The sequence below is a fragment of the Mizuhopecten yessoensis genome, unplaced genomic scaffold, assembly GCF_002113885.1.
Source record: "Mizuhopecten yessoensis strain PY_sf001 unplaced genomic scaffold, ASM211388v2 scaffold7547, whole genome shotgun sequence".
Taxonomy (NCBI): Eukaryota; Metazoa; Mollusca; class Bivalvia; order Pectinida; family Pectinidae; genus Mizuhopecten; species Mizuhopecten yessoensis.
In genome coordinates, this window is record NW_018407102.1 from 941,027 (window position 1) to 954,539 (window position 13,513).

Genomic DNA, 13,513 nt, shown 5'->3' on the forward strand with positions numbered 1-13,513 from the left:
GTGTATTCAATAACTGCCATCAGTGTGTGTATTCAATAACTGCCATCAGTTTGTGTAATCAATAACTGCCATCAGTTTGTGTAATCAATAACTGCAATCAGTTGGTGTATTCAATAACTGCCATCAGTGTGTGTATTCAATAACTGCCATCAGTGTGCGTATTCAATAACTGCCATCAGTTCGTGTATTCAATAACTACCATCAGTTTGTGTAATCAATAACTGTCAGAAGTTTGTGTTGTATTCAATAACTGCCATCAGTTTGTTTAATCAATAACTGCCATCAGTTTGTTTAATCAATAACTGCCATCAGTTCGTGTATTCAATAACTACCATCAGTTTGTGTAATCAATAACTGTCAGAAGTTTGTATATTCAATAACTGCCATCAGTTTGTGTATTCAATAACTACCATCAGTTTGTGTATTCAATAACTGTCAGAAGTTTGTGTATTCAATAACTGCAATCAGTGTGTGTATTCACTAACTGCCATCAGTTTGTGTATTCAATAACTGCCATCAGTGTGTGTATTCAATAACTGCCATCAGTTCGTGTATTCAATTACTACCATCAGTTTTTTATTCAATAGCATACATTAAAGTAGTGACTAATTTGTTCCTTAGGATATCTTAGTGGGGTATTTTGCGTTTCTATGAACTTCTTATTTTCTTGTATCTAGTAGAATAAATACATTTTTGTATCAAAGACTATTATAAGCCAATCATGTTGACACATCTGTATTTACCATATTAGCATTTACTTAAATGTGTTTCATTTTAATCAAAATAGATAATGATCAGTTAGGGCTTTGTTATTAACGGTTACTACCTGTCATTAACACAGAACAGAACGGTCATATGGTGCAAAAGCGTAATAAACCGGGAAAATCTGTGATGGAAAGTTGGGTGTGAAATTTCTCTATATAAGATATGGGAGCAGGCCTATTCTGGTTTGTGTATCGTCGAGCCCTCGGGCCAGACATAGAGAAACATATGGTTGATTCAAAGTAAAAAGGAACACGATTGTAATAAAGATAAAGTAATATATGTGGACTTTACGAGTCGAGCCAGTCGGGCTATTGTGGCCTGCCAGGCGGGGCCCCGCAACCGTGGTCAGGTGGTCCTGCTCAACTCTTATCTTACTGCGCGTGCATTACGCGCGTGTTTACCAGACATAGCAAGGTGTCGTACAACCATTTGTTTATCAAGGGGACGTATGGAAGGTTCTATACAGGTTCTGTAACTGTATACATTTCTCCTTTATTGCCGTTGATCATAATCAAAAGAAATAATGGAATTGTGTTTGTTGTATAACATAACACGACCGTCTTAGTACAAACATTGAGTATTACATACATTTATAAGCATGGACGATGCCTTTCACTATTCTAGAAACTTGGAAATCCATTTAGAAATCTGTAACATTCTAAATGTTACCTGTATAAACCTCTCGTATTATTATTATTATAAGCATTTGACATTGTATTGCTTTATAAATATCTCGCATTGCATTACATGTTCTCTATAAATATCGATCATTGCATTTCTTGTTAAACATCTAACATTGTACAACATTGTATAACATTGTATACCATTGTTTTCGTAAATAAACATCTAACATTGTATTACTTCATAAACATCTAATATTATGTTCTTTCAAAAACATCTAACATTGTATAACTTAATGAACATATAATATTGTACAAATGTATTACTTCATTCACATCTAACATTGTATCACTTCATAAACGTATAAAATTGTATAACTTTATAAATATCTAACATTGTATTGTTTTATAAACACCTAACATTGTATCACTTTATAAACACCTAACATTGTATCACTTCATAAACACCTAACATTGTATCACTTCATAAACACCTAACATTGAATTACTTCATAAACACCTAACATTGAACTACTTAATAAACATCTAACATTGTATTACATGTACTTTATAACCATCTTACATTGTACTATTGTATTAACATCTAACACGTTAACAATGTTTAACTTCATAAACATGTGACATTACTTCGTGTCACCTTTTAGCGCTTTTCACCAGATTATGTGTGTGGATTTTACATTGAAATATAGTTGATAGCTTTCTGTTGTGATGAATGTTTCGATATTTATGACGTCACTTTGACCCCTGACTTTTTTAATTGTGACACAATAACAACGTGTTGTTGAATACAGCATTCCTATGAGGGGGGGNTCCTCTGACTACATATAGATATAGAACAGAATCCCACATACTCGCGAAGAACATCAAACTAATCATCCTATACTCCTGAAATATAAGTGTGGTTCGTCAAGAAACCAAGAATGTCCTCTTTAAAATCTCTGGCATGTTATATGTCTTTATAAACCTCTGCCAGTTTCACTTTGTAAATACCTGATATTGAATTGGTAATTCACTGAAACGAAATATCGTACACTACAAGTTCAGAACTTGTGTTCTACATAATTAACATATATGATACGGACTACAGTTTGTATATTTGTATTTTATACACGTGATCATGTACCTGATCGTTTGATGCAGTCTTTCCGTGGAAGGCTCTCACACCGAAGTCCCCACGGCCACGCCGAATCTTGTGGTATCTTCTTTTTTATAAACATCCGGCGCCACAGTTTCCAAGTGGAAGTACAGAATTCCTGACATGGCACCACATGTGGAGTCCTGATATTCGGAAGCAAGTAGTCCACACTGGCACCACAGGGCGGATAAAATACAACACAGAAAAACGCCTCGAACGATTCACGTTTAGAATTACTTAATTTCGCAGTCACATTAAAAACGTTACTTTGGTTTTTAAATGTGTTTCCCTCATTATCAAAATGGAAATAAAATTGTTGACATGGATGACTTTTGGTGATACGGACACACGATGAACGACCATCCACATGAACGGCTAATAGTGAGATAGCCACAGATAAAATTATCAATAGTTCCATTATGAGTACTAGTTGTGTCAGTGTAGTACGGGTAATACTGCCGTTTAGTTGGCCAGCAGTCGTGCCTGGCCTGGCCCGTAGAGTTGGCCAGCAGTCGTGTCTGGCCTCTGTAGTGTACACGGTATAATGTAGGCGGATAAGCACACAATTCAAACCCTAGCTCAACGAACGATACCGGGAATCACAATATTTTCCACATTAAGTCGGGTTGAAGGTCAGTATTGACGAGGGATACTGTCCGACAGGCCCAATTGAGTACCTGACATGTGACGGCCGATGACCACAGGTATACGCCCTGTTACCAGCTGCAGAAACACACACCCGTCACTGGGCACATGGCGTCCAGCAATCCAATACCGCCAACTTAAAAAGAAGTAAAGCATGGTGGTTTTTTTCATAAACAAAGGCAGTGCTCCTGTTTAACGAAGCCAGTCTTGTAATTGTCAATAATAGTTAACGGATGATATACATGAAGTAGCACGTGGATTCCAAACTTTACTACTGAAAAGCAACTCATTAACATATCTGCTCGTTTGAAAAATACAAAGAAAAAGACAGACATTCAATTTTGTTCCAATAATTTTCCCATAAGACGCACTGCGTCAAGTTGACCACGCCTGTAGGTCGGGAGGTATAGGCTGCTAACGAGCCCGGTCACTTAGATCCCGTTACAAGCTGACAAGGGTCGCGCAAAGTGCAAGGAATTTGGGCGGCGTAGTGACTGGGACGATGAATCAAGTGTCACAGCATTGTAATCCGAAATAACATGTTTAATCAGAAAAAAATGTGAAATTAATAGGCGAATAATGGAATATTCAAATACCCAGTGGTGGTGCCTGTAGCCCTTTAGGAGTCACTGATAAAGCATAATTTATAGTCGTGCTATCTTGAAGTACCAGACTTGCGAAACCTCAATCAAAGACGCATACTGTTTGAGAAGGGCGTAATGGTAATAATGATTAAATCAAACCAGCATTCCCCCCTTATTTGGTGTCTTTTTATAAATGTGCAAAATCAATGTGATGAATGGACAGTTTTATGATATTGACAACTGAACCATCATATTTAGGTAACTTTCTGTTGCTTTCCGTGCCGTCTCTTTGGAACAACCTTTTTTTAATAGAAAATAAAAGTATGGGTTTGCTTGTCTTAATTATAACGTCATAGCAACAGCTAGGGACTGTAACTGTGTTAAAGTGTTGCATGAGCTTTTGAATACGTGGACACTGGATGTGTCATAACGTTGGTTTGTAAACAACAGGCCTTCTGCCATCAAAACAAATCTGTATGTGGCCTGCGAAATGTAGCAGGTCGTACGGTTGTTGTATATTACTTAGTCCGGACTAAAGAGATTAAAACGATTCAGTGGATCCCAGTTTAGTGTTTTCCCACAGTACATGTCATACGTACATGTCAAACACAAAATTCCGACAGTTCAAATACCCAAATCCATTTTATTCAAACACAGTTCTGGGGGCTATAACATCCAAACTAGGGGGTCAAACTCACAATTCGAGGGTCAAACACACAATTCCTGGGGTCAAACACACACCTGCGGGCTCTAACATCCAGACACTTAAATATATGCATGTCAATAACTAATCCGAAATTAGTTGAAATAATATTATGCTATATGCCTGAATGACTTTATTCATTAATTTGAATGTACTTAAAAGGTGCGAGACATGGAACCGTGTGTATGTGTAAAATAAAATTGTCAGTTTATATAACGGCATGGTGGTAATATAAAATTATTCCGAATGTTAACGTTTATTTATAATTCAGTCTGAAATGATTTCGTCATAACAAAACAAGAGAACTGTACGAGCCAGCTTATACTGCTCAGTATAAATCCATAACCCAGTTTGTTGCGTGTGTTAGAGTTAATCAAATTAAACTTTTATGTCTATACAAATGGTATCGAGCAGAATTGAGATGAGCGCAGGTATGGTATATTGGTAGGTATTGAACGTGACGAACGTTAAGATGTTTCATATTTGTTTTTAAAAACAACTGAGAATTTTGTAGTATTTTGGTGTAAGCACAAATGTAACTCCGCCGTAGGCCTGTTGGCATTGGCCTGTAAACTTGGGCTGACTCGCGTATCGCGTAAATGAACCAGGACCGAGGCTGAGCTCTGGAATTTCGGCACGTGCATTTAACGTTCCTGTATTTAACACAGGATTGATTCACACATATAGTTTAGGGCATAATGTAAAATTTACTTCACAGGTGCAAGAAGCACATTTCATTCTTGATTAAGTGTTATTTACTTGTCACAAAGTTCCGAAATTGTACATTTTGAGCTCTGCCTATCAATGGTCTACTTCCGGTCCATAGTGCGTTCGTTTCTGTGCACCTTGTCAGTTTCACATGCGATACTTGAAAGCAACACAATTCCCCTCGTTTACAATTTGATTTACGTTGCCTCGCTACGTGTCTGCCGTCGTTATCAAAGACGGTACATCACTTGGATATCAATTCAATATATGTACAGTGAATTAATTAAGCTTTTGGTATTTTTTTCGATAACAGACATGTTTGTAGGTCACATGTGATGTCTCAATTATGTATGTTCGTGACGTTATTTTTCTAATAACATTTGCATCTTATCATCAAAGATAATAATCACTGCTTAAGTTATTGTTAATGTCGTCAGTATTCTAAATTCCCTGACTGCCGTTTCTACTGTAGTTCTCACGGACCATGACCCGTTTCTACTGTAGTTCTCACGGACCATGACAACGCTATATCTGTATTGACAGGACTTTGGCCTACAGTCATTACATATTGTCGGATATCAAATCACAACACATCAGTACATATAACAAAGGTTTATTTCTCCGAGTGTCCAATCCCCTTGACCACATGGCTGGACCTACTATAGCCACTTAACTAAGTAAAAATGACCGTCCGGACACTTGAGTCTGAAGCACCTTGTAACGGTACAGTGTCACGGTTTACTGTAGTGTAAGTAATATAGATGTTTGAATTCTATACCTCACAAACACACACACACACACCGTGAGAATGCCAAGTACTTCAGACAATTGGTCAGTAAAACTCCTAACTTAAACATCCGGGTTCCCGTACTGAAAATCTCTTCAATTTCGTAGGATAGTTATTTTTGCGTTGGACGATCGCAAAATCTAATGCGTCGTGAATACACATATGAATCGCTGCTTTCGAGAATGATGAAATCCACGTACCGCAACATATCTTAATCGTATGTTACTGTATCATAATGTTCTCAAATGGGTGTGATACACTAAAAGGTTACCGAACTTCTCTTGGTTACCTTCTCACTTTGGAACAGTGCTTGTTACCGACACCATCTAAACAATGCTCTTTACCCTAACAGTCGACTAGTATTGACCCCTTTGGATTCAGGGTTTCTATCTGTGTCCTCCACTTGGTGTCGCCGAGGAGACCACACCTGATCGGCAGTCCCATTCAACACTTTGGACCTCCGTTCGGACCATCTCTAGGTTTTTGGCAGTGTCTTCCTATATTGTTGTCATGATACTGTAACCAGGTGTGGTACCTGTAACCATATTACCGTGTCCAGGTTATGCTAATAGCCGAATGGCGCTTTAATTGACCTTAGCCTGGCTCCACATCTTCGGACATTTAGTTCTCATGTGACCTAGCTACATTTGTAATTTAAGCTGTCGTGAAAATGCACAACCTAATCAATTGCTAGGTACATAAGTTTGTCTATCGCACACAAAAAATCTGCTGTCTCTTGGAGTGCCCCATCCTTACGACCATCCATGAGTAAGAGTATATAATCGGTCAGTCATTAGGACAACACGTGAAGAACAGACGTATTGTTTATTCGCCGCTGCCAACACTTGTCTAGAACATTTATCATACGACCGTCTCGTTGTTTATTTTGGCGGGGCCATCCTAAACATCTGGTACACTCTCGAGGGCAGCGATCAAAATCTCTGCACACTTCATATAGTAAAGACACCAACTTTCTACAATTACCATTGGTTTTTTTTCCACTCATCAAAGAGAAGTGGTCGCATAAAAAGTTGTTCCGAAATTACTACACGTAGTGTTCTTCAAAACTTTAATCTAAGTAATCACGTGACATACATGTAAATATGGCTGACGGGGGAGACAATGTTTGTGAAGAGTAAGGAGCCTTAACAGAAACCCAATACCAGGCCAGTGATATATAAACACCAACACGCACGCAGCGGCTCGGGGTTGTATTTCTATTTGTTCGTTTGCTCTCGTGTGCGATATCAAAAGCACGCGCATGTAAACTCATATGCACGCCCGCGCATTGCGTCAGCACGACTGGGGAACGGCGCCATAACTTCGTTACATTTGAGTAGCGGTGATCCGTGTACATGTACTCATAGTGTAGTTAAGTTATTGGTAATAAATACACCGACAGGAAAACACTGCATGATTCATGCATTCTGACGTATATTTGTATACGCGATGAAGAAGCCACGTCCGGTTTGCCAATAATATTTATTTCCTTTCCCTTTTTATCTATTTGCCCTTTTAACCATTTTCAAACAATTCATCCATAGCGTTTTGCAACTAAAGCTCGACCTTTTGACATGACAGATGATATTTCACTTCGTATAGACATTAAAAATCATTTTAATCCAAAAGAGACTTGTGTTCTCAAAGATGTTCGACGTAAAATATTGAATTACTATCCGGAAGATTTGTCAATGGAAAAAAACTTAAGTTTATAACAATTTAAACCTGTTGTGAAATAAACACTTGGTATTTGATTCATTGAACTTGAAGAATCCGAATGTTGTTGACACAGGAATTCAGCGGAGAACAGATAATATGAAGTAGGTGTTCAGAGTAAAACAAAGTGTTTTGGCGAGTTTCCTCTTTCCTTTAATTGGCTGTTCTTTAAAAATCGAGATGTCAGTTTTGTAAAACTGCAAAGTAGAACTTTGTTACAAAGAAGCATTGTATCTGCTGGAAATGAAAACTTTGTCCAGATTAGATATTTACTTGATCATTTTCCAAACGACAATATATAGATTTCAAATAGTTTCAATTCCAGGAATAATGAGGTACATATATTAATATTATACTGGCTATTATAATACTCTGTATTTCATACATAAACTATATACCGGATATTGTACAATCATTGAAAGCGCACAATCAAGTCACTACGATAAGCAAATACATGTACATGTATGTATGGCATTGTAATTGTATTACTACCGAGATAATGCTTCATTTACCCATTTCTGAACTAACAGAGTATCATTCAACTTTAAACAAGCCACAATTGCGTATATTTGCATCAACAAATTGTTTAGAGAAGTTCACTTTTTAACGCATAAGTATCTTTATCATTCTAGACACATTGTATATAAAATAGCATTGCGTTCTGTACAGCAAGTTGTAGCGTTGTGCATGGCAAGGCAATTCTGCATTTATTCAATGTGGTAAAACATTTTATAAGATTTATATTTACAAATTATTTTACAAAGTTTATTAAACACCATATATCGTTAAAAGATAGTTCTTAAACTTTATAAGATATGTATTGACATTATAGATATCTGATATAAACATGTTTTTTGAAAGTATGAGATATTTCATAAAGCTTATTACTATAGACGAACATATTTTAGCGGTATTCTTATTTTAGAGATTTTCGCGTATAATCATCGTGCAAATTTATGACTGCGATAATTGAAATTTCAGTAAATAGCTCTTTATGGCATATCTTGGGAGTGCGCCAATTCATCAATACGCTTATCTGTTAAAATTTGTTAATACGCTAAAATGTGTGTCCGCTGAAATAAGTGCTTTTACGGTATATCATAAAACTTGTCTTTATGAGAACATGTTTTATGAAAGAATTTCTTTCAGAAATTGAAAAGCACATAAAATGTCTTGAATAAAATGCATCAACATGATTCTGGGATATTTATGCCCAATGGTTGTTCTCTACATTTAAAATAAGAAACGTTTTTTTCGGCGTCATATTTAAGCTAGCTAATTTGAATATACATATGTATTACACATCTCATAGACAATATTTGATTATTAAAGCTTGGTAATAAATAGGCGTCAAAAAGACGGTAGAGGATTGTTTTTCGAGATTTATCAACGAATATGAAAATTCGAAAGCCCCCGGCTTTCACCATGTCGAGTATTTAGTTTTTATTCATTTTCCATTAGCGATCCCGTTCCATCCATCCATTCATCCCATGTGTCTTTTCCCTTTCATTTCCCGTTAACCATCCTGTTCCATTTGTACTGGTCTGTCTTTCCCTGTAACAGTCCTGTTCTGTTCCTCCCGTTCATTATGTCGCGCATCCGCCCACTGTCCGTTCTATATCTTGTGGCGTGTCGACGCATTGACATGAACGTGTTCTATTCCTCCACAGATTCCTCACTGGACGGAGTGGGTATGCGCTTCCGTCTGTCCTGTTCACGCTTGTCAAACGACCCTGCATTCCAGACACCATCCTAACGATCCCCACCTTTGTCCTCACTTTGACCTTGGCCAACATTTCTCCGGTTACCAATATTAGTCACTGGCCTTTGAATACCGACGTCTGAAAAAGAAATATCATTAGCGAATTATTCAACTGGAATTATTTGTTTAAATTAAAGCATATGATTCTGTAAAAATATTTAGCTGCTGGAATTCATTAGCGTAATGAATATATAGTTTTAATATTATTGGTTATAGGGAGAAGCATAGGCTCATATCACCTGTCTAGATATCTTAATTTCCTATCCAGACAGGTAATATAAGCACATAGTAGCTCATAGTCGCTATTGTATCCAAGAAAAATAAAATTATTGATAACTGTTCAATGGTACTGGAGGCAAAACGTTAAAGCGTTGACCTTGGTCACTGTGTTAATATGACAAAAGGCCTAATGAACCTTCATGCACACGTTTACCTCAGTATCATGGTACAAGGTCTGATGGCTATCATTCTGGAGAAGTCGAACATATTTCAGCCAAGCATTGTTCAAAATCAAAGGGTCTCGTTCTTGATACATTGTATCTGTAGGGGAATGGCAACAACTGGTTCATCCGTTGTCAGTATAATGTGACCAGGCTGAATGCTGTGCTGAGTGCCTTAGGCATGGTATTTCAGTGAGATAGCACTATAAAGTCGGCATCAGATCCGCGCTATCACAAGGAGACAAGCACACAAACATACCCTGTCTCCTGCATACACACACGCAAGCACGCATACACTACTCATATGGAGGCACGTCCTTAAAGGACCTTAGCTGTTAATAGGACGTTAAACAAAATGAAACCAAACCAAACCTTGGATTTATTTTTTTGGTGGTCATTTTCTTAGTGTGTTAAAATCGTCTTTAATGTCACTCATTATAAAAAAAAAAGAATCAGCAGCTTGGAATCACAAAAGAGAAAACAAAAAACAAGTATATTTTGTTCTCAACCCTGATGTCCAAACACACTTACAGATCTGCGTCAGTATGAACTTGTGTCAGAAGACAACACAGTGCTAATGACTTCGACCTTGTCTGCAAACACTTTCACACAAAAAAAGGGAAAAAACTCCTTCACATTTTACAATACATTTTCCATTTTTTCTAAGGACAACATACTCTCTAATCATGCTTCTATGTTTCAATCTTTCATAATCCTTATAAACAACGTGCATCGCAGGCTCTGATAGTTGCTTAACTGAGCCATTATCCAAACTAGATTTGAATACCATTAAACAGTCGCATTGTGATATTGTATTACCCAGAAGTGGAATTAACGCAATGTGGATTTAAGAACTCAAAAGATATTTTGACAAATCACTTAACAGCACAGACATACATGTACACTTATAATGTCGGAAATTTGATTTTTTTTACACTATCATACCTCATACTTAAATGAAAGAACTGCAAAGATGAAGTATATTGAGAATGATTGAGTTCCTGGTTTACAATGTCCTCCTTTCTTTCGGTGGCAAGATTTCCCAACAGAATGTAGCTATAGGCATTCCTATGAGAGCAAACTGTGCTCCTGTACTGGCCTTTTTTATTTTTTATTTTTTATACGAGGTTGAATTTATTGAACAGCTTATCAGGACTTGCAATACAACTTTTGCCTAGCGATTCAATTTTACTTTCAGATTTATCGACAATGTGCTGTTGAGTAACAATGAATTTATGCAGTACGTCGATTTTATATACCCTGTTAAATTTGATATTAGGGACACTACAGATTTTCTTACATCAGCGCTTTCTCGATCTTTACATAAAACATGTACATGTATGTACAAAAGGAACGGCGTATTGTCAAGTTGCACGATGAGCGTGAAGATTTCGATTTTTCTATCTTTAACTTCTTCTTTCTTGATAGTTACAGCAGTTGATGAGTTTTCAAGATATCACTGCGAATGTCAAGATTTCGGTGTACAAAGATGGAAGATTACGGACAAGTTTTGTGGTCGGCCACCATGAACTCATTGTGAAATATTATATTTCCTTGTACGATTTTAAGGTCGAGCTTTTATTCTGCTCATAGGTGTGCCTTGGTTTTTTCCACCCCTGTTCCAGCTTCGTGGACGTAAATCACATTTTACCAATATTTACATGGAGGATCCTGTCAATGAAGAAGACGTCTGCGGAACGCCTGTTCCTTCCCAAGTGTCTTCATTTAAATCTTATATTTTGTTTAGAATAGCACCAGTCTTTGAGCTTGATTTCCGGTTTTGATGGCACTTTGGTATTCCCTTGCTGTTATTTCGTTATGTTTGTTGTGACGTTTGATAGTAAGGTACCATTAGTGTCTAATTAAATATATGTAAATATTATATCCAGAAATAAAACTGATGAAAGTAAGTCTGTGGTATCTTAACTTCCAATTTGTTGGATAAATGAGACTCAATTGGTTGTTTTTAACATGCTGAAATTGCTCAATATAGATATATGAACCTGTTTAATACACATTATCTTCTTTATGTTTAATCTGTTTTCATCCCGAAATTATTTGTACGGATTTTACAATCAGTTTCCAGTTACAAAATGTAATTGATATTCTATAACTAAGTCAATTCTATTGACCAAGGAATACTCTATATCAAATGGGTTTTTTCATAATCAATAACAATTTTGTTACATGAAACGGTCCTTAGATTGACATACTGGTGCACGACACGGTCGTATATCAATAACAACTGTTGGCGATAGTGCCGTTTCAGGGACATATCAGAAGCACCATATCGTTTATAAAAAAGACCATTAGAGGGACAGACTAGAGAATGGGATGGTCTGTTGAGGGGCAATCTGGGGCAGGAACAATTCCGGGACATATTTTTCCATGGAAGGGCCATTATTTTTTGGCATATCTAGTTCCAGGTAAAACTATATGTTGTTAAAGTGCTTTAACTCCGGTTCGTATTTATTTAAAAAGTACGTTTGTCTTGAAGCAAAAACGCACTTTATAACGGAAGGGAACAAAACAATTGATGATCGTGTCTATAAAAACCTTCACCAAAACTATCATGTGGCTGTGTACAGTATTAAAACACCACACTTGTAAACTTATCACATCTTGAATGATAGCTTTAACTGGGTTTATACTAACTGTTTACATAACAAAGATTTCAGTTCACTCGGTTTCGAAGTATTTCTCACTAATCAACCGTTTGGGTAATAGGCTCCTGGTTATAAGGTATGTGTCTTCTTTGAAACAGAAAAAGCTGTACCTTTTATTGAACTGTTTAGACGACTACATGATTCATAGGAACTAGGTCGGACAAGAAAGACATTAAGACATAGAAATGAAGTAATGGTCATCTTAATATAGAAATAAACAAGGGGCCCAGAGGGCCTGTATCGCTCACCTGAATATGTTTAAAATAATTGGTATGAAGTAAAATTATAGCACTCCATGGTAGGTGCTGTATTTCAGAAAGATCCATCCAGTACTTGAGATATATAGAGAACAAACTTCAACAGCGCCCCACCCATATGTCCCTAAGGGGGCCATACCCACCGTTTATACAAAATTGAGTCCATTTGGCCCAAGGATGCTCCAGACTAAATAAGGATAAAATCCATTATTCCTTATGGTAGAAGAAGGATTTTAAAGGTTTTACCTCTATTTCTACTATTGGGCCCCATCCTTCTGCCCCCTGGGAGACCACACCCACTGCTTATACAAAATTGAGTCCCCTTGGCCCAAGGATGCTCCAGACTAAATTAGGATAAATTCCCTTAATCCCTATGGTAGAAGAAGGATTTTAAAGGTTTTACCTTAATTTCCCCTATTGGGCCCCGCCTCTCTGCCTCCAGGGGGGTTAGACACACCGTTTATACAAAATTGGTTCCCCTTCACCCAAGGATGCTTCATACCAAATTAGGACAAAATCCTGTCATTGGTACAGAAAAGGAAGGTATTTGAAGAATTTGCCATGTTTCCCCTATTGGGCCTGCCCTTCTGCCCCCAGGGAAGCGAGACTCACTGTTTATACAAAATTGAGTCCCTTTTGCCCAAATTCCTCCAGACCAAATTGGGAAGAAATCCCTTTATCCCTATGGACTAGAAGAAGGATTT

General features: G+C 37.2%; 1 protein-coding gene across 1 annotated transcript in view; it reads right to left on the reverse strand.

Moving 5' to 3' along the window:
- The window catches only part of LOC110453926, an 8,559-nt gene extending 5,252 nt beyond the window's left edge, over positions 1-3,307 (reverse strand). The window contains exon 1 of the mRNA XM_021503171.1: positions 2,530-3,307. Within this exon, the coding sequence (XP_021358846.1) occupies positions 2,530-2,959 (430 nt within the window). The 5' untranslated portion in view covers positions 2,960-3,307. The remainder of the gene's footprint in view (positions 1-2,529) is intronic.
- Between the last annotated feature and the right edge of the window lie 10,206 nt (positions 3,308-13,513).